This window comes from Diplotaxodon limnothrissa, linkage group LG16, assembly GCF_057381915.1.
Source record: "Diplotaxodon limnothrissa isolate DT_005_m linkage group LG16, D_limnothrissa_male_GT1.1, whole genome shotgun sequence".
Lineage (NCBI taxonomy): Eukaryota > Metazoa > Chordata > Actinopteri > Cichliformes > Cichlidae > Diplotaxodon > Diplotaxodon limnothrissa.
Window position 1 is genome coordinate 38,787,787 of NC_140611.1, and position 23,197 is coordinate 38,810,983.

Here is a 23,197-nt window from a genome sequence, read left to right on the forward strand (position 1 = left end):
ATGTGAGCCACGGTGCGCCGCTAAAACCAGCTGACTCTAAATTATAAATGCGTACCTACATGAAACCTCGCGCAAACACAAAAACCTGAACAGCACAAACTGAAGCAATGTTGTGTTATAGTTCAGTATACTTGCTGTGCACTGCCAGATATACAAAAGTGTAAATTAGATGATACAATAAGTTTATGGGTATTTCTGCTGAAGAGGAACAAAGCAACAAAAAAAGACCTCGTCTGTGTCGCTCAGAGACAGACTGTCCAGGAGTGGTGTGCTTTCAGTAAGCAGCATACTGCAGTTTAACAGACAGCAACAAGATATATACACTGAAGGATATGGTGATAACTGGCCAACCTACACAAACACAATAATGCACACCTTCTCTCACACACACGCACACGCACGCACACAGGCACTTACAGTATCAAATAAAAGCTAACATCCATAGTGCATTATTATTATTATTATTAGCCCTGTATATCATAATATATAAACAAAATGCATCATATACATTTTTTTGATAACAAAAAAATATCATGAAAAAAAAAGGTTTCTATTTTGGTTCAGGAGAAACAGCCGACTGCAGGTTTGATTGCCAAGCTGATGAGGACGTCCGCGGCAGCTGCTGCATCCAAAGTGCTTCTGAGAGACAGACGGAAGCAAGTAGTCATCATATCTTTATATAAATAAGAGTCTCTGCTGGCAAGCCAAGTCCGCACCTGCAAAGCATGGTGTTAACAGCATCTTTGCAACTATAACAACGGTTTACAGTTTCCCTTTTTTACATTTTTCATGTAGTAGCAGAACAACAGGTCAAGACCAGCATCGTTTTGTTTTCTCACTATGTTGATTCGCTGCAGTTACAATAACTGAGACACAGTTTTTGGTAAATGCAAACTCAAGAATATGATTACACTTGTTAAGACGGAATATATATGAAAGATGGGTGTAGCCACCAAAACCATCCCCATTGGCATGTTCATATGGGGGTGATTTGCCACGTCCTGCTTTACTGTCAGTTTTACCTGAAATGAGCCCATCGTTTACAAACTGGTTGAAGAAGACTTGAAAACAGCAACCGAGGCTATAAAGTCATTACGTATTGGGGAGTTGCTCCCTGCTGGGTTTTGGAATTAAAGCAGGTTTAAGGCACTTTTGCATTTACTTCACTCTTTAGATCCAGAGGCTACGTCCATCTTTTATGTCAAGTCTATGAGCATTACACCGTTAGATAACAGTACGTCTATGAGCACTGGAATGGAATATGGGCCATAGTGAGGTCCTTAATCTTCTTACTACCCTGCAGAATATCGTGGAATAAAAGCAACGTCTCCTATTAAGCAATGTTGTTGAACTGCAGGTGGAAGGAGGATATGGCATTGTTTCCATTGTTTCCATTGTTTCCATTGTTTCAACTTCTGACTGAGCTTGATAACCATAAACTCGAGATCCTCTGCATCTTTCACGCTATCCAAACTAAAGCAAGAACTTCAAAAAGTAACAAAAGTAGTTGTAATTAACAAAGTAATTTGACTACTTTAAACTTTAGTTCGTCAGTGACAGAGACTAAGCTCTTTTCGAACCATGCACTTTTTGCACTGGACGACACAACACCAGTGGAAACGGCATAAGCAGTTCTCCTCAAACACCACCGTCTCCTCCCGGAAGCCTCGCTCGCAGCACAACAAATCACAGCCGCTAATGTCCATGGCCGTGCTGTTGCATATACGCCCCTTTGTTCCCAGCGAACCTGTTTTTCGATTTGCGAGGCAGAAATCCGGAGACTCGTCCGAGTAGATCAGATCCTGCTTGTCCGGAGGTTTGATGTTCTGGCCCACAGGGATCAGGGTCTTCCCGTCATTGCCGCCCATCACCTTCGAGGCGCCGTTGAATCGCTCCAGCAGGCGGTCGCCCACTTCACGGAAATGCGGCATCTTTTTCCAGCACGTGCGCAGCGTGCACGAGCCTGACAGTCCGTGGCATTTGCACTCAGTCCTCATGTAGAGCTTTACTGCCTAAAGGGGGGAAAAGGGAGGTGAAAGAGGGCAGACAGGTGAAAAAGAGAGGAGAGGGTTTATCAAGCAGAAAGAAGGACAAAAACAGTTAACTTGTACCCTGAAGTGAAGCCGAGCTGCTTATGACAAATGACTAATTCGCCTAAGAAGAATTTATTATTGTGTTTTCATGATATATGACAGACAAAGGCCCTGGATCACACACACACACACACACACACACACACACACACACACACACACACACACACACTGATAGATAGGTAAGATAAAAGCAGACGCTATTCAGAAGGAATTTAACTCCCCAGCCCCCCTCTCCCTCCACGTTGCCTCTGGCCTTCCTACATCTAACAAGCCTTGACAACAGATCATTCACTTATAATGCACATAATTAACCCATCACACACACACACACACACAAATGTGTATGACATGCATTCATGCACATAAACAGACATTTGGGCGCATCGCAGCACGCTTATTTCTCAACCTCTGGGAATTTGTGTGCAAGTTTCTTCCTATGTTCAAACAGTTTGTTCACTAATGCTACAATTGGACTGCATCCCAAAAACCCTCCTCTCTTCCTCTCTACCTGCCGCTGACCCCAGCTAAAGTGAACTTTATAATTCGGTGTTGCTTGTGCATCTTTTAACAATTCTGCAACGAACTCAAACAGCGACAACGAAGATTTGCCAGTGTTCTTCTTATAAACAAACACCAAACTAAACTTGCTCCTTCATCTTCCAGTAGCGCGGTAAGACCATCATGGTGGTAATTCACAACACAGAGGAACTTTTAACTTCTACAGTGGCAGTAGAAAGGCTGCCTCCGAGGCTCAAAAACAAAGCGCCGGGCACGTTCTTGTTTTTTTTGTTTCAGAAACCCGATTCTTGTTAGAATATCAGCTTACGGCACGACACAAATATGGCTGGAGGCCGCGGCTTTCTCTTTTCGCATGTTAGTGGAATGGAAAGAAGCATTCCAATGGACAACCGACACCTTTGTCGAACTTTATCAGCAGGTGAAACATGCATTCTTACTACATTTGAACAGGATACAGAAACTTTGTGAAACTGCTTACCAGTCTGCCAGCTTCGTTATTGTGCAGGTCGACGAGCGTCCTGATGTCACTCTTGCCTTTCCTCCTCTTGGCATCCATAAACTGCTTTGACTTTTCATAACCAAACTCCACATCATCTCCGCAGCCCCCCCACTCCCACTTGACCCCGTCCCCAGAGGAGGACGGCTTCGGAGGCGGTCTGTTCCTGGTGGCCTCACAGCCGCACTGCAGGAGGTCTCCCATACTGCAGGCCTGCGTCACAGAGTGGGTCACACCGGCGGCTGTGATGGCATAAACAAAAGCTGTCTCCCGGATATCTACAGGAACAGGTACAAGCAAAAGAGGGGGTTCGGTTACTGAGTCTGCATGCAGCATTACAAAAGTGCTCACAAAGAGTAATTCCACAGATATCTGATGACTTTTACCAGAGTTTGAAGGAATTCATAGTAATGACAACTTATACAGCCCCACTGCAAACATGTAAAATACAGGATTGTATAAATATACGCCATACACATTTTCTATTCTAAATCTTCTGGATGTGAGTTTTAGATTTAATACAGGCGACATCGATGTCCTTATAGAACCTTGGCATCAAGCATTACAGCTCCTGCCTCATCATTTTCTACTGCAATGGGACAGTTCTCATCATCTCCAGTCCCCGTTTCGCGAGATCTTCCCCAGGGGACAATTCTCTGTGCCGTTTCGATCTCATACACACTACACTGCCAAAAGTATTCTCTCGTCTGCCTTCACACGCATATGAAGCTGAGCGACATCACATTCTTAATCCACAGGGTTTAATGTGATGTCGGCCCACCCTTTGCAGCTATAACAGCGTCAGCTTTTCTGGGAAGGCTTTCCACAATTTAGGAGTGTGTTAATGGGAATTTTTGACCGTCCTTCCAGAAATGCATTCATGTCTTTATGGACTTTGTGCACTGGTGTTCCCACAAAGTTGGGAACACCAAACACCCCCCCACCAAACACAGGGCAGTCAGACAAGTACTGTTCTCCTGGCAATCACCAAACCCACACTCTGCCAGATGCTGATTTGTCACTCCAGAGAACATGTCTCTGCTCCTCTGGAGTCCAGTGGTGGCGTGCTTTCCACCACAGCATATGACGCTTTGCATTGTAAGGTTTGGATGAAGCTTGTGAGCCCGTTCCACGAAGCTTCACCGTTCTCGAGTTAATCTGAAGGCCACGCGAAGTTTGGAGGTCTGTAGCGACTGACTCTGCTGAAAGTTGGTGACCTCTGAATACCGACGGCAGTAAGTGTTCATATATGGGTGATGCTCCGTAAATACAGAGCTGATTTTGCTGATGGGTCGTAACAAAATCTCAAATCTTATGTCTCTCATGTAAAATGCTGGATGTCATAAAACTTCATCTGGCTCCACAAACCTGACTGGAAACCTGGTGTCCAACTTCTTTGATTCTGATTGTTGCTCAAACCTCAGCTGACAGACTTGCAACAACTGAGACTTCAAAAGCCTTACATACATGTAAAATATGTGCATGAAGCTCTTCTGGTGGGATGAGTTTAGTTTTTAAGTCCAACTGTCCAAAGTTGGGATTCACAACATTTGGACACATATTTTTCATTAAGTGGTCAGTATCGCTCCACAGTCAGCTGCAGGACAATAAAACAACAAGCATCCCTCCACATCTGTCTCTGCATCCCATCAGTCGATATCTCAGCCCCACGGAACAGGATAAGAGCGCTTCTCTCTCAGTCCTGCTCGATTACGACAACTGAAGCGTCGCTGGCTTTGTGGTGCTGAGGACGGCTATTTCTCTCTCAGGCCAACATAATCGTACACACAAGCTCTCACACGCCACAGCTGCTGGTTTATTTCGAGTGCATGGCTTAACGCTGCTGGTTAAAGCCGTGCTCAACTACAACTGCAAATCGATCGTCTGTCTCCCCGCGGGTGCTTCAGCATTTCTGCCACCCACAGATCAGCGTGTCTTTATCCGGGGTTAGAGCAGCTATTGTCCATCACCTGACAGAAAAAGAGCAGCTATAAAAAATTGCTGAGAGCTAATGCACGTGAACACTGCTCTTATTCTTACTTTAAATTGAACGTTTGTTGCAGAACAAACTGGAATAAAAAAAGATTTGTGTGTTTGCCCTTTTTTTTTTATGGCGAGCAATAACAACACACTGATGCTGCTACCATGTGCTGTGCAGCCAAAGCCCATACAGGGCTTGAATGATTGGCCTTCTGAATGTCGATCTTCAGGATAGAAGAACAAAACCAAACATTTACAGTTTAACACGTTAGCAAGTAATATTATCATAAGTTAATAACGACACGCGTGTGTATGTGATATTTACTATTTTAGTATGTTAACAAATGCTAGCTGATGGGGACTAAACCACAACTGAGCACCTGCTGCTTGAGCAAAGAGGTTTATTTAGACCTCACGAGCTGCATCGCCAAAAACAACAGTGTTGCCCTCTGACCTGAACGTAAGTATAAGAAGCACAAGAATTATAAGAAACTTTCTTCAGGTTTAGAATAAGACAGACAAAAGATACTGCTGTACTGTTGTGTGAAAACATCAAAGCTTCCACTCTGTGCAGTCGTGCATGACTCAGTAAGTTGTGGAACCACATTAGTCTCTTTAAGCTGTTTGAAGACATTTGTTTATGCACAGCTCTCTGAAGGATTTCATCACAGCATTTCCATCAGGTCGAGGTCCCGAGTACCAGTATGCCCAGTGTGCCCAGTGCCCGAGCACCTTGCAAATACTGAGTATGAGTTTTTTGCCAGATGTGGTGCTGTGCATTATCTGGCGAAGTCTTGTCGTTTGTTCAGATGCAGTTTTGCAATCCTGCACCGTGCTGCCATGTTCATTTTAGAGAGAAGACGCTTTCTTCTGACTATCCTCCCATGCAAGCCATACTTTTTCATTTTTCCTAAGAGTGCTGTCATGAACTTTAACATTAAACATGCTAAATAAAGCCTGTATGACCTCTCAGCTGTAGCTCTTGGTTTTCTGCAGTTCTGTGACAGACTGTGACGTTGTTGGGACACACACGTACGAATGCTCCAGATGTACAGAGGTGGCCACACTTGCTGATCATCAAGAGTTAATCAAATTTACATTTAATTAGAAGCACCTGGCTGTACTTACCTTCTCAATTCTTATGGAGGCAGTAAGGTGTTCTTAGTTTATCACAGGACTGCACACATGTGTGTGAGGTTGTTAAGTGTGCAGGGATAAAAAAATATGATAACAATTTGTAGGAAGATGTGTTTTAAATAGTGTAAGGCCTGCTGAGGATAAACTAAACGAAAAAACATCTAAAAATAACCTCTGAAGAGAATAAAACACAACAGTTTCACAGGTTTGAGGGAAAAATCTTATTTTAACCACTGTGTGCTGAGTTTACATGAAGCAAAAGCATTTTTATTTCTAGGAGCTGGAAGGCAGCGGCTGTGCAGTCACCACTATCAACACTGCCAGCTCTATATCGCATGATTCACTGAATGGGATTCATTAGGAATGGTAACACACACACACACACACACACACACACACACACACACACACACACTCTGGTACAAATGCTGCATGTCCCGTCTCACATATCTAATCCTCAGATTTACTGAGCTGGTTCCAACATTTTACACAGCAGCTCTTCACGACACAGAAGACGAGCAGACTATTGTGAAATGTTAAATGCTTCAAACTGCATAAAACAATATTTTTCACACACAAACTTTTACGAGTGTGCCTGCACTGGAGACATCTCTGGGTGTCTTACAGCTGGTATTGATATCAAGGCTCGCTGGGGTGTGCAGGTTTTGTCGCACGCCACCCAGTCTGTTTATGTGTGTGTGTGTGTGTGTGTGTGTGTGTGTGTGTGTGTGTGTGTGTGTGTGTGTGTGTGTGTGTGTGTGTGTGTTACAACTTAAGCAGACCACACCTTTTTGTTCCTACCATTCGGCAGAAGGTTATAACTGCAAACGTACTCAAATTAAAATGTGTCATCTCCAAAGCATCCCTCCAACTATTTAGAAACACATGTGTGAAACAGCAGCACTTAAATCATTAGTACAATATGGTGATAGCAACACGTGCTGTGTCCAAACAAGCCGAGAGGCCATCCAGATGTCACCAACTGTGCTTGCAAAGCACGACGCTGAGCAGAGGAAATCTCCACGGCAAAAACTGAACATGAAAAGTGTTGTTTGACATGTTTTTCACACATTTCAGTTTTGAGGGCATCAACTAGCACAAGGCAAAAATATCTTCTCTGTAAAAATGGGCCGACAGCATACACGAGGGGGGAAAGCAGAAGGCTTAAAGAAGAGGGAGAAAACGAAGGGAGAGGAGGAAAGAAGCTATCAAAAATTTGATGATTTGAGGCACCCTGTTTCACATTTTCCTCGCAGACATGAATTCCAAACAAATTCCCTGCCACGCTGGGTGTCTGGGCCTGTCTACGTCTGCTTCGATTTCAAAAAAGTCCTTCTGCAGGATCTACAACATATTATTTTAATCGCTTTTTCATCTTTTAGAGGTCATCGTCTAAACGTGATCAGGGACGTCAAGCAAAGCTTAAAAAGGATTACGGCACAGAGGATCCACGCTATAGGAAAACGTTTGTTTAGGTGAACTGTGGTCATATCGAGTGAGTTTCAAAATGTAAGATCAAAACTTGCTCATAAAAGAAAATCTCTGTCAGAATTTACCCATGAAGTGATTCATACTTTTTAAAAACAAGGAACACCCAGATGGGACAGTTTGAGGAGAGGTGGGGAACTCCTGATATAATCACATATGCTGTGTGGAAATTAACTGTATCTATAAATCCAAACACATATCAGAAGAGACGGGTTGTATGTTGGGGCTGGACTTCAGCAGTTCTCACTCTCACAGGAGGTCAGAAGGCTACATGCTCGTTTCAGGCCCCTCTTCTGTGGAACCAGATCCCATCCTGGATCCAGGAGACAGACACTATCTCTACTTTTAAGGCTTCAAACTTTCCTTTTTGCTAAAGCGTATAGTTAGAGCTGGATCAGGTGACCCTGAATCCTCCCTTAGCTACACTGTGATAGGTGTAGGCTGCTGGGGGATTCCCATGAGGCACTGGGTGTTTCCTCTTCACTCACCTCTCTGCATTGAATCATTAGTTATTATTAATCTCTGGCTCTCTTCCACAGCGTGTCTTAATATCCACGTCCATGCACACAGTGTCAGTTTAAAGGCTCATTAATGTTAAAAACACTGACAGGAAAATAAAACATCCTGAAACCCGTGTGTCAATCAATCAGCACAGAATCTGAATCATATCTGTGAGTCAGCCTGAGAGCATCATTAGTGAGAAGGTCTCAACGTTTTTGACATGATTGACGATCGGCTTAATTAACGTGAAGCCCCAAAGCAAGAGGCCTTGGTTCGTAACACAGGACAGAATTTCACACACAACTTTGCACACACAATTTGGAATATCTCCTATGTGATTACAGCATCACTGTATGGGGGCTGGCTCGCACTGGGAGCCATGCTGGCTCCATGGTCTGTATGTTTTCGAACACAGAGAGGATAATAAAGACTGATGTCAAGAAAGCAGAAGTCTTTGTTTGGGAGATAAGTGTATGTAAGATGTTTATGGCCCAAGAAGAAAACAATCTGATGCACATGCAAAATGAGCCACTGGGACACATCCACACTGTCAACTATCACGTGCTCAAATTTGGCAACGACTCTCATTTTAACACATTTTACCAGTCCTACCATTGCTCAGTGCTGCTCCAGAATCCCTTTTTTCCCACAGACAGTGTTTGTTGTGCTTCCTTTGTCTGTATTCTGTACAAACCCTGTGAAGCTGAGCGTTAGCAGCAGTCCACAGTCCATGTCCATACTGTGGGGAAATGCAGAGCGATTCCCCACAATTACAGGAGCCGATACCTCACAATTTCTATAAAAATAACTCAAACTAAATCCAGTTTAATCTCCAAGCCTTAAAATGGGCAAAGATCTAGACACAACTTGTGAACCAGTCTGTGGTACTTTCCCAGTTTGTTTGTTTTTGGCAGGGTTTATCTCATGCACCCACAAGTTTCTCAAAGCCCACGTCAAGAACTGCTGACGATGCCAGGACACAATTTCTTTCCGTCTTTTTTAAGACAACGTGCCTCTTGTTGTGTTAAAAGATGGTTTTTGTACCCAAGCAGCAAACAAACATTTACATTTAACGTACGCAGGGAGGTGAGGTAGTAAATGTTGTGTTCACTTGTCTTCCAAACCAGAAAACAGGCCCGTCTTCTAGTCCTGTCTAAATTTAGACACTAAAAGCCTTCTGGTTAGGTTTTGCAACAGGTGTTCTGAGTTAAAATTCAGCGTTTCACAGCATTAACAGCATGCTGCAAGGCAACCTTTTCCCATCTGCAAAAAGCTTTTCCTTCACAGGGACCTGGGACCCCGCAGAGCACATCTGCCTGTGATCGTATGATGCCGATTTCCCATGTTGACTGACTTGTAATGAAATTAATCAGAGCGCCCTGCACGTGATACAAAAAAGGTGGCCAATTTATTAAAATACACAGTTCTTGACCGAGCTTCAGTCTGTGATGAGACGGGAGTGAGGACACGTTGGCCCTTGTGTCAACGTGTTCACTCATTCAGACGTCTCGCACTAAAGTTTTGAAATGGCAGTGTTTCAGTAATGTTGTGAAATCCGCTAAAACCCCTGTTATATAAACACACAAACACACACACACACTAAGTTTTCACCTTCAGCATTTCTCTTCCATCTGCTGTCTTGACGCAAATCAAAAACTAAACATTTGCACCATGGATCCTTGTATATGCGTTTTCTTTCCATACACCGAGACGAACTGAGTAATAGTTTTCATCATTATATGCACACACACACACACACACACACGCATGTGCTGCACAGTTATTAATACAAAATAATTCAAAGCTCTTATTCCACCGACTGCAGCTACAGTCGTTCCTTGTTTCCTCAGAGAGTCGTGTTGACGTACAGCAGCGATGCAGCTCAAGATAAATCCTTTTCACAAACACAGCAAGAAATACACAAATGCCATCACGCAGGTCTTTAAACTGCTCTTAGGCTGTTTGCTAAACAGGATTCGAAGCCTGTTTAACTCAGCCAGTAAAACACCTTTCCACTGTACACGTGAAAAAGCACACAGATGGATGAAACGTGATTGGTAAGAATCATTAGGATTGGGAGAAAACTCACAGTACTGAACAGTGCCCAGCGAGTCGGCTGCTGGAGTAACCGTAGGTAAAACAAAAGTAGCAAAAATAAGCGAATAAAGCAAATAGAAACACGATGCCTGCGGTGAATCGATGAGTTGGCTGCCACAAACACAGCAGCAGAGAGTGACACAAAATGAGACGAGCAATCAAAGGAGTCGAGGCAGCTTCCCTTTTCAAACCTACGCACGGCGTAGCTGTGCTGCTGTCGCACGTGACCTGACAGAAATCGTGCAAAACGCAGCCTTCGTTTTTCTGCAAATAAAAACTGTCATGAAAGTGTCTCTGTAAGAGTGTGTTGTTGCAGAACTGTAGAGGTCAATGAGGTTAAGCAAACCACTTACAGCCAGAGAACATTAAATATGAAGGCACTTTTATTTTGACATGTAGTGCTACTAGTCTATGATAAACAGCCATTAAGAGCAGATCCAGGTAATTGTGGACAAAGGCTTTAAAGCAGCGGAGCACTTTGGCCTCCCTTATAGACAGCCAGGAATTCATGATTAATTGCTAGTCTGTCTCCTACTGGTAGATTCTTGCCCTTTTCCCTCTTCTCTCCCTTCCTCTCTCCTTCTCTCTTTTTCTCCTTTCTTTCTCTGTCCAACAAGACTGGTGTCATAAATTCATATATGGAAAACAAAATCAGTCTTTGGTCCACCTTCATTACAGAAAAATGGCTTTTCTGATGTCACACTGTTATTGAGCTGTAGAGCTTAACAAGAGAAGGCATTGAGAGCATTATTGCATCTATAATTATAAGTTATTAAAGTTAAAAGAAACATAAACTTCTCCATAAACTTCAGTTTCGCAGGTCTTCTGTGTTGATTGTAGGGGTGAGTAAACATATCTGACACATCTAATGGGTATTTGAAATCTCTCAGCCGCGTAATATGTTAGTTATTTTGATTTTGTCTCAGCTGAAAGGAACAAAAATGCCTCCTGATGCAAAAACTTATTGTGTTTACCTTCATTTAGATGGGACGCACTTCTTACTGTCAGGCCACATGAAATCAAAAGTGCTCCAAAAGGGAAACTTATTGGATTTTAATGGCAATCGTGCAGTTCTAGTATGTTACTATCTAGAATTATGACACATCAGAGCCAAACTTCATTTTGCACATCTTCCCCCACTGAGGCAGAAATGAGTTTAATGAAATGTTTGGCACGTTGTGTTTCCTTTGCTGTAAATTAATAATACGTGTGCCTTGTTTGTTAACTAAACACAAAGATAAAGGTCCTCTGTAATGCAAGTCAACGGAGAGACAAGAAACTCTCTATGAATCTAATCAGACAAGAGAAAAAACCAACACAGTAATTGCAGAAGACCCAGCAGTGACCCTGCGTCAGTTATATTACAGACTTCAAAGAGTTGGAGGAAGATGTTAGGAGATCTTAGGAAAGATGTTAAGAGAAAGGGCATTCTTAGCTGATCATTTCAGGCATGCCCAATCTGATGAAGAGGAGAGTCAGTCAAGTGTGAATACGTCTCCTCAGACATACAACAGCTGCCCTTGTTTGTTCGAGTGCCATCAGGCAGGCTTCTGACCTCAACTTGATGCAAGGACAGCGGCTATAATCGTAACCCCGCGAAGACACGACAGCTTCAAATTGAATTTTGGCTTGTAGCGCCAGGTAGACATGAGAATGATTTAAATCTTCTTATTTAACTCGCAGCACTACTTCCAACTATTCCTTCAAGACTGCATGCATTTTACTAAGAAGAGGCAGACGAAGTCACTCACCTTGTTGAAGTATTTTCCCAAAGTATTTGTGGTGGCTGGTGCAGTTCCACCTGCGGTACCTGAACTGGTACTGGCACTCCCGGACGCCCAGCCTAGCTCCTTTGGCCACCTCGTTGATGATCTCGGGCTGAGTCTGGCACAGCTCAGCCTGTTTCCCCGCCAGGCGCTTTGCCTTCCTGCAAATGCTGTTGGGGTCCATGACCAGTGGACTGCCCACCGCCCTGTTTGAACAATGTTAGACAAGAAGAAGAAGAATGGTTTCTAAGCAGCGTTATGACAACAGAGAGTTCACACGGCTTATCTTGTCACTCGGGAAACTCTGCAATCATCAGTCGAAGAAGGTTTTTCTTTGGCTCCTCTACCCACCACATCTCAGCCATGTGACAATGTGCTTCTTGAATCAGCATGTGGGAGACAACAGCATAGTTTCCCAGAGGAATCCTGACTCTGATGTCAGATTGGCAAGTTTAGATTCTGTTATTGGACTGCGCTCGGAGGAACTGTGCGGTCCTCAAAAAGTTGGAAGTCATGTAGTTGGACGGCTTTTTACAGTTGATTTTGATGCTGCTTAAGTTGATTTTGGTAAAGCAGACGGCAGTCTTTCTAGATTTCCTAACGATACAGCCTCTCTGTAGATTTTAGAGACGTTAAGAGCTTTGCTGCTTAAACCACACAGAGTCCTCAAAGCAGCGCTCCTTCAGGGAATCTGCACATATTATATTACAGAAAAGAAGAAGAAAAAATGTTTAAATGTGAGGGAAAATAAATCAAGCTCGCTTCATGAAGTTTAAATATTTAAAACATTAATATGTATATACATATTTCTTGCATTTGATGAATACAACTGTGATCGTCCTGAGCAGCTTTGACAGATTAGTGTATATAACACAGATAAATAGTTTATTCTAACTCTTAATGGGAAAGGGGGAATTGGCTCTGCCACGTGGAATCACTGCCAGCATTTGTGGACACTTCAGTGTCACTACAGGGAAAGTGACTTCATGAGAGGACTTTATTTCCACTCTTTGCTTTTCTCATCTCTGCCTGCTGCCAGTTTATCCTATGTAGAACACCTACTCCATGTCTGCTCTGCATCTTTTCATGCTTTTTGTCCCTGGATGCCAGCAGATGTGATTCATAAGTTGAGGTTTTACAATTAAATAGGGAGGGAAGGAGAAAGCGAGGGCGAGGAAAAGGCCAACCCATAGTTTTCATTCAGCCTCGTTCCTGTTAATAGCACCTCCTGATATCATTCTTCTGCCTTGAGAGTTTGCTTTAAGAAGCAGAACAAACACTCGCCAATTCTCTCCGCTGGCGGTCTGATACCCAGCACAGGCTCCTGCGGTCGTTCCTGCATGTTTTTGTCTATTTTTAGACTGATATAATAATTTAGATGGCAGGCCAACATGTCAGCGGACGACAGAATTAAGTATCTTTCACACATAAGAAAGCTCGTGTTAGCCTCTTTGCTGAAAGAGGCGATCGTGGCTCAAGAGTTGGGAGTTCGCCTTGTAATTGGAAGGTTGCCGGTTCAAGCCCCGGCTTGGACAGTCTCGGTCGTTGTGTCCTTGGGCAAGACACTTCACCCGTTGCCTACTGGTGGTGGTCAGAGGGCCCGGTGGCGCCAGTGTCCGGCAGCCTCGCCTCTGTCAGTGCGCCCCAGGCTGGCTGTGGCTACAATGTAGCTGCCATCACCAGTGTGTGAATGATGACTGGATGTGTAAAGCGCTTTGGGGTCCTTTGGGACTAGTAAGGCACTATACAAACACAGGCCATTTAACCTTTAATATGGTACCACCAGGACTTTGTTATGTTACAATAGCAGAAGAACACATTTGTAAAGCACCTAATCCCGAATAATCATCCATTATACAGAGAGCACAATGGGAAAAAGCCGAATGTCATGTTATATGCTGAAAGTGCACTGGCATCTCCACACACAACTGTGGGACACCCACTCTTCCATTTCTTCTGTGGTTACTTCTGTGTGTTGAAAACACTGCTATGGAAACAATGCTGTATTTTCATTACAGGTGTTCTGTGTAAACAGTGTAGCTGTGAGGCTACAATGAGTGTTTGTGTGGTGATCCCACAGATAATTGAAACATACAGACAGTGTGTAGGTGTTAATTACCAGGTACAGGTAAAATACTTAGCAACATACACTCCCTCCCAAAAACCACTTATTATCTACCCACTGCCACCGGGGAGCATGTGTGAGAGAGCGAGGAAGAGATAAATGTCACATTTATGTCTATGCATGCAGGTGTACGTCTTTGCAGTCTGTCTGGGCTGTGAGAAAGGCAAGACGCTCGTTGGTGCGTATGTCTGCAAGAGGGCTCATCACGTGCACGCGGCCCGCTCTGTCAGCAGCTCGCAAAAACCAGGGTGGCTTTTATAATGGGAGACCCGTAAAACTAGTGAATGCACTCGAGTTTTATTCCGACTTCTGTCCACGGCATTCGAAAAATCCACAGACAGCTGGAGCCTCACAAACAAATATATAGATAGATATCGGGAGAGAGAGCCAGAGAGGCTAAAAAGGAAACTATTAAAGGATAAATTTGGCACCAGGATCCCTTGTTCACTACTACATATTACTCCACCTGACACTACTCCTTCTGTGATGCATTCAGAGTTTTGCTCTCGGGATGAACATAGCATTTAAGACATCAGCATAACTTTGTGCTGAGCATTGGGGGGGGGGGTCAAGATCTCTGTCTAAATAAATAAATAAATCTCGGTAAATTCCCAGATGATTAAACATGCAACTATTTTGCTGGTAATACCTGAAATGAGTAAAGAAATAATGCAAGATAATTCATCATTTTATTGGCTGGTTGGGTTTGATTATTGGGGGGTCATAACCCCCCTAACTCTCCTGAAAATTACACCCCTGGTTTAAGAAAGCATCTTGTCTTTTGTTCTCTCTTTGTGCTGCTGCTCACAGCGGACCTACACAGATAAGCGGCTTATTCCCACGAGGCAATCTGCTTTGTATTTGTATTTATACTTGTACAGTATACATACAGTGAAAAAGCCCCATTATTCCCGGCTGTCGAAGGCGAGCACACTGTCCCATCTGTCCAGTATCATCTCCGCAGGTTGAATCCTGAGTTTTCTTTGATTAACCACGTTTTTTAAAAACTGAGATCAATGTCACAGAGACCTGGTTATTGCCAGATCTGTTGCAAAAAAAATCACTTAAATCGAGGCTGTCCAACAAAATGAAGGGGGCCAAAAGATCACAAATAACAGCAAGTAAGTAATGCAAAGTCTAAGCCTTTGGGACTCCAGCGAATCACAGTGAGAGCCAACGTTCACACATGGAGACAACTTGGAACTGTGCTGAAACTTCCCAGGATTACAGTCGAACACGGTGGTGGTTGTGTGATGGTTTGAGGCTCCTTTGCTGCTTCAGGACCTGGACCACATGAATTCTGCTCTCTACCAGAAAATCCTGAAGGAGAATGTCCGACCATCAGTTCATGACATGAAGGTTAAGCGGACTATTGCAGCAAGTCCAAAATGAAGGTTTTCAAAGTGTGGACTTAAATCAGACTTAGTTGACCTTAAACAGGCGCTCGTGCTGGAGAAGCCTCCAATGTGTCTGAATTAAAACTATTCAGTAAAGCAGAGTGGGACAAAGCTCCTCCACAACAGAAAGACTCATCACCAGCACATCACAAACAGCTGGAGATTTTGCTGACAAGGCAAAAGCATTTATTAAGATTAGGAAGCAACTACTGTTTCACACAGAGCGGGTAGGTTTGGACAGGTTCTTTCCCTTAATAAAAACTGTGTTTGCTCTTCTTCTTTTTGCTTAATATAAACATTTATTTAAAGATTCAAAACATGCGACAAATTTGACAAAAAAAGTAGTCAGGAGGCTACATATATGTGTGTGTGTGGCTTTAACACCTGTGAGCTCGGGCTTTGACTGCTCTCTAAATGGTCCGTTTGACATTTTTCTGCTTATGCATCCATTTATCAAAGAGATACGTCACCATGGGCATCTCAGGCAAACAGCTCTGGCTGTGAACCTTCTGTTTGCCAGAGGCAGCCAATCAGAAGAAATTTGCCTTCGAGAGAGGCTGGCCTTAAATGGGAGCGAACAGCTTTTTATAGAGAGCAAATGAACACTGAGTGGCAGCACGAAAGCCCAGTGTGAGATAAATATGGATTATTTTGACAGCAAAGCTCCCAAACGGAGCTGGACATGAGAGATAAAGTTCCCCTTTAAGGTTGTGACACGCAACACAGTGCCGTCTTCAGCTGCATAACAATTGTTATGGTATACCTTAATATAATTATAATAATTAGCTAGCTCTCGACGAGCAGAAACAAGCCCCGGCATGACCTAAATAGAGAGTCATTACAAAGTAAACTTAATTAAACTCAGAGCTTTTGCAAGTTTTAACAATTAGGAGCGATATCGACATAAATGGATACATCAAAGCACGATCGTGCAACGCTGGGACACAGTAGGAAGAAATCATGCCTGAATTTTGGCTGCACATCGGTTGGGTAACGTGGGTTCATCAGACTCAGAAGTTTAGACAAAGGGCACGAGGAGAGTGGGAATGATGGAAGTGAGGTGAACTCAGGTGGAAGAGCACATTGCTGCAGATATACCCAAAAATGGGGTGCATTAATTCAATGATGGGATCAACGTGCTGTAAGTGCCCGGCATTCTTGCCCTTGTTTGGAGACTGAAACATTATAGTGTGCATCAGTGTGAGGAAGGGGAGACTCTGGACTCGCTTTACCGTGGATCCAAAAAGTGCGGATTTCAGGTGCAAAAAAAAAAGCAGGAAAAAAATGTTTGTAATGTCACGAAAAATGCTGATGATCCACGCAGGTGCACTTACAGTGCAGACACAGATAAAAGCTTGCATACACGTCCAAGTAGGAACTTCAAAGCCGGGCAAGTAATCAGATCCTCTTCATGCAAAGTGCCACTGTTCTTCAGTCAGTCATTTATGATACAGCTCCTGAGCAGATAACCCAGTGCAAAACACTGAGAGGGAAGTTCAGTCATTGATCGTATCAGCAGCTTTGAGGAAACACTGTCTCGCATGAACAGTTCTTCTTGAAGATAAAGAGCCGGGCACAGGCAGAGGAACGCGGCAGACGGAGATAAAACAAGGCTGAGAATCACAAGTACTCGAATCAAAGGCACTGATAGGAAAACGATCACTGCTATGACAAATATTCAGCTGCTCCAATCATGAGCTAAACATCTACAGTTTGTCTGCAGTTCGGTCTGCAGATTCTTTCTTTGTACTCTTTATTAAAAAATAGGTGTCAGGCATGATCAAAGGTCTTGGATTGATAGTTTTTCACAATGGCAATAATTATATAATAACCATATTATTTTTAGGTCACAAAGGGATTCAACACTGGCACTCATAGAGACCTCATATCTCATTAAAGATCTCACGCCACCGTGGAGCTGTGGGCCTTTCTCTTTTTTCCACTCCACCCATGAATGAGTGAATTTCATCCCCCTTAATCCCTCAAGTATGCTGCAGATGAATACAGTCACGACAAGCGCTAGTCTGAGACGCCGGAGCAAACAAGACAAAGGGAAAGGGTCGGCAGGAGTGTGAAAATGGAAACAAGATGCTGGGCTTCGTTAGAAAACAAAAAGGAAACCGTTCACATGTGATGTAAATGTGTGCAAATTCAAACATGCTGTTCCCAAACTAAATTTCAAAACGAGCTCCTGGTTCTCGGCTTCGCTGTTTCTCGGTCCTCTCAGCCTGAACGTGTCGATCGCTTTCAAACACGCTCGATCCTGCTGACACGCTGCCGTGAAACGAGCCTGAAACGGTGACATTTGCTGCCATAAAAAGTTTCAGCACTCATAATGGAAGCAAAGGCAATTAAATGTGACCAGCAGGAAACCAACAACGCCGCGCTAATGTCACGAGAAAAACATTATTCTGGTTTAACAACCGTGGCACACCCAGTGACAATTAACAGATACATTTCTGAGTCAAAATATGGACATATTCACATGACTGCATGAAAGAGCTCAACAGCACTCGTGGAACATGGAAGGCAGATCCTGTTTGTGTGTCGCAGGCGTGATGACACATAAAATAAAGCTTTAGAGCAACTAAACTGTCTCTTTCCTTTTAAGAATAACGTGCACCACCAAGCTGTGGTTGCCATAGTGACATCTGTCTATAAACTAAGCCAATGTGTGAAGATGTTTCTGCCATTTCAGATTCAGATTTTTAGATCAGATCAGTTATTCACGTCTCAAAGTTTAAGATGAGAGAAACAGCCTCGGCACATACTTCTACCATTTGATTGAAATGCAGGCAGCAGATTAAACGTCTGTAAAAGGTTTCGAAGGGTTTGCACAAGCGGTTTTTAAGAACAGGCTGACGGGAATCGAACCCGCGTTCTTATCCGACACCTAAATGTGAAAGGCATCAAAGTAAATAACAGCGCCTGCTAACATCAGCACGGTATTAGTTGGTATCACTCCTGCACATGTGGCTTTGTGTGCAGGTATCACCTGATTAAATCATCATAGTTGCGCAGATCACACACAAGAATGTTCGCAGATAAAATAGTCCACATTCAGATGGCGTATTGTCATTTCCCGGACTGTTACCCAGGAAACCTGCGTCTGTGTCCCATCTTGGACTACTAGTCTTACTCTTTTCTTTTTGAGTTTTTATTTAGATGTTTGTTTAGGCACTAAAAGTGCTCAGCTTGGTTAATTATGTCGGACGAATCTGTCTGTGAAGGTAGTCTTTCTTCATTTTTGTCTTTGGAGGTGTTGTTTGCCTGATTTGAGCATTAACCAAGGAAGCGATGGCGCGTAATGAGTTCTTCATCTTCAAAGGTATTCTACCTGTTTTTTAAGGAGGTCCTAACATGTGCCACCGAGGCTTAATTCGCTCCTCTTCCTCGATTCTTGGATATTTAGACATTTCTTAGACAGTCGTTCTCCTCTGCTCTGCATTCTTCTGACATTATAATATACCGCTGGCCTGAATGTCTACCAAAATATATGCTGAAACACACTAACACACACATAAACAATTTGATGTCAGTTCTCTGTTGCACATAAAGCCAAACCCACATCGTCATTTAATGTTTATCTTACCCCATCTGCCTGGTGCTGATTACACGTTTAGCTTTCAGCCCAGGACAAGATAAGATCTGTTATAATGAAACTCTCTCGTGCTGATGATGGCAGTGCTCACTATACATTTTGTGCGAGTGTGTGTTTGTTTGCGTGCATATGAGCGCGTATACATATATATATAGTCACCATAATGTGTGACTGAATAAGTGTGTCTGTATATCTTGGAGTGCATGCAGCGCTGACACACACACATGCAGTATGCGTGTGTGTGTGCACCTGTGGCACGCTCTGCGCAGGCCGTCCGCCGATTCAGGACTGTGGCGCACAACAAAGCTGGCCCTGCTCAGCACTGCAGTCAAAACTAGCATAAGAGAGCAAAGACATTCCTGACTGGTGTCTGAGTCTCTGTGCTTTGCTCTCTGCTCTCAGGCCAAATGATTAGAGCGCTTTAATCAGCAGAGGCACTGAAAGGACAGCTATCTCCCAGCATTTCATCTCGCTCACTCTTCGTCTCTCACTGCAGCTCTCGCTTTTCCTTCATCAACAACCTATCTGCGTGATAGGCATTTTCCTTCAAAAGACAAGTACGGCAAAAGACATAAGGAGACAGAGACATTCAGAAGGAGACCGAGAAAGAGAGACGTACGATGGTATGAACAGCATCTTTCAACAGAGAGAATCATTGTCCTGGCAGACAGGAGAGCAATCCACAGGTGTGGTTTCACTGCTCCACAGTTGGCCACACTGTGTGCGTTTCTGTGTATGTGCTGGTGCATATATGCCCACTCATTTATGTGTGTGAGCAAGTGTGTAAGTGAGCTAGAGAGCGAGTGAGAGAAGATGACAGCGTATGTCAGTGGGGATAAAAAGGAAGTAGCTGATTTCTTCGCACTGATTCTCTTCTTCTGCAGTCTTATTTAAAACAAATGTCCCACACTGCCAGCCGAACAGTGACATCAACATCACAGATAACAGCACAGCTCTGTGTCAGGAATCTTTCGCTTACTGATTTGCATTGAGATGAGCAGATTTAGCCCAAATAAAGCGATGAATTCACGGCGACGAAACAGACTGCTGACCCTGTACGGACATTGTTTTTCTCTCTTTCCTTCCACAGCTGGGTACCAGCACAGCTCAGCAAAAGATCAGCACTTTTCTGGCTGCCATTCACTTTGCTGGCTAAATAATAAACACTGTGTTTTGGCCCAACAGCAACACTTGGCCTAAAAAAGGACCTCTGTCTCTTATATTAAAGTCTGGTAAAGGAAAACTGTGATGTGGTGGTAATGAAGATGTATACGCATTATTGTTATTAACCTGCATTAATGGCGTGAGCTGATGTCAAATTACTGTTTAACACATTAGTTATTATAGTAAAAAGAAAAACACCTTGTACTGGATGTAAAATACCAGTAACACTTGAACCCATTCTCTCTTCTCCCCCTTATTTTTGCTCACTTTCACAATCTGTAACAGATACAGTGCAGCCTGTGGATAGACAAGCAGAGACTCTTATGTTTTATTAACAAAGAGAACTCGAGTTAATTCAAACTATCGTCACAGATTACCTCCACAAACCTATTTTTCTACAGTAAGATGGAAAAATGGCAAAGTGGAGGAGCTCTATCTACCAGTCATGCAAGGACATAAACTCACACAGCTTCCATGACACTACATCCCACACTGACCTTGACTGGGCTGTGAATGAACAGTGGGAGGATTCAAGTGGAAAAAAATCACAAAGCTGCACATTCAAACACTACAAAAGTGTGTGTGTGTGTGAGAGAGAGAGACGGAGAGAGAGTTTGATTCCTATTGAAACAGTAAGACAGACCCTCACCAAGAGAAAATATTTTATCAGCTGATCTGCTGTCTGTCTCTCTGTCTGTCTGTCCAACTGTCACACACCTTGTGGAGCTGAGCCTATAGGGATTTTTTTATGATGACATATCCACTGAGCCCAGAGGGCCACCTGACATTCCTCCCTCTGAACTCTCACTCACAGACACACACACACACATACCACACACACCATCAACACCACATCCACCGATCTCCCTGTCCTCTCTATCGCTGCAGACAATGAAATGCACACACCTCCCTCACCTCCCTGTCTTCTCTTCAGGTTTAGTCTCTCACTCTGGGAGCACCTTAGATTGTTCTTGAGCATTCTTGGATTCGGGTAGTTTGCTGGGAAATGTGCTAATCATTAATCACTTATTAATGTTATGCTACTGCGCATATATATTTATATATATGTGTGTTTATTTAGATTTAAAATAAATAGAAAAACCGCGATTACGCAGAAATCACACGAAGCTTTGGGTTGACGGGAGACAGACAGCGAAAAACACGTGGTAGTAAATGCAAACTCACCACCACAGTCCGATGATATTGACCGGACAAAGCGAGATAAAGAACAGAGCCAGCTGGATCCGCGAGAGACGAGCCGTCATGTTGAAATCCTCAAAGAGACTCCCCACCAAAGTTTCGAGTGACGATCTCAGCCAGCACCGAGTTATTTCTTAAATACATAGGAAGTCCCTGCTTGCTGTCTGCGGCTGGAGTCGGTGCAGGCGCGCTTACAGACTGTCAAGAAGAGCGCAAAAATTCAACTGCTCGTCGGCCGTGCGCATCTTAATGCGCAACAAAGTTGGTCAAGAGGCTACTGGAGAGATGTCCGCTTTCAAAGGTGTGGTTAACCTCTGCATTGTCGTTTTGCCCCATCTGTCGCAGCACGTTACATGCTTCCAGGGCGGACCGAGGACGAATCCCGAAAACACTCAAGTCTTATCTGACTGCGAAACAGCGCGTGAAAAAGCTCCACTCGTGAGGATCTTCGGCTCTGACTCATTTTACTTAAAAAAAAACAAAAAAAAAAACTGTCATATCAGAGTCAGAGAGGAAGAGGAGCGCTTACACATGTCTAACAGTTCACGTCTTCAGGCGCGGAGCCCCGCTGGCCCCACTCTGCTCGCCCTCAAATGACGCCCGGATGAAGTTTCGGTCATTCTCGGTGCTCACCGGCTGCAGGTAGAGGCGTCTCTGCCGCGACGGCTGTCAGTGTGGGCTCTTTGGATGATGAAGGCAGCAAAAATGCTCTCCCACCTTAGCGTGACGTCGCTCGGGGCGAAGCGAAATCCTCTGTCACTCAGAAAGGAGAGAGAACGAAACTGCAATTAGTTTTAGGAGGAAACGCGCACGCGCACAGAGGGGGGGCTGACACGAGCCCGCAGTGTTTACGGTCACCCGAAATCAGAGCTGAGGGGATCACAGGGTGACGTCAGCACAGGTGCGATGGCACTGCTTTGATGCTTGTGCCAAAAGGTTATACGCGTTAAATTCACACTTTCATATTTAAGAATCGTTTAAAGCAAAGACTTTAAAAACGAAACACATGACGCACGTTGGAAGTTATTTTTAATATTGTGTATATTTGTAGGTACTTGCATGTGTGATCACCTATCTGGCCAAGGGCATATCCATTGAAATTCAACACCCCTGTGCTGCCCTCACACCTGACTATGTTCCACTGCAGTGATGCAATCAGTCACAAGTTAAGCACAGACTAAATCAACCTGACACGTACCTCTGTCCTTCCACAGACCATAACCCACACTCTCAATGCCACCACGGACGCTACTCAAGCAGCTGCGCGTTGGATTGTAACAATAACCCAAATTCATATTTTACTCATAATGTTACGACCGCAGTCTGCAAACGAGTCTGGCTCAAAGGGGCAAAAATAGTGGAAACTTTACAAGTGCTGTAAAGCTTCGACTACAACACACATCAGAACACATCAGTGCATTTCATTTGCGTTTATATTGCACACCGTCCTTTGTGGAATTTATTCCTCATTTTCCTCAAAATTTCAATCTGACGTGATTTTTTCTTCTAAAAAAGGAATAAAAAAAGAATGAACGTTCAAATTCATCAAAGTAATTTCATATGATTTTCCACACAGTCTCAGTGTGCGAACACTGCTGAAAATGTAATCTTAGAGGGACTCATCACCCAC

At 43.7% G+C, this 23,197-nt stretch overlaps 1 protein-coding gene across 1 annotated transcript; it reads right to left on the reverse strand.

Annotated features, from left to right (window-relative positions):
* Nucleotides 1-1,550: 1,550 nt before the first annotated feature.
* On the reverse strand, nt 1,551-21,632 carry wnt6b (wingless-type MMTV integration site family, member 6b). The gene is made up of 4 exons (XM_085375288.1): nt 21,553-21,632; nt 12,066-12,286; nt 3,094-3,389; nt 1,551-2,012 (listed from the first exon to the last, which is right to left on the reverse strand). Exons 1-4 carry the CDS (start codon nt 21,630-21,632, stop codon nt 1,551-1,553), a joined length of 1,059 nt encoding a protein of 352 aa, XP_085231414.1.
* Between the last annotated feature and the right edge of the window lie 1,565 nt (nt 21,633-23,197).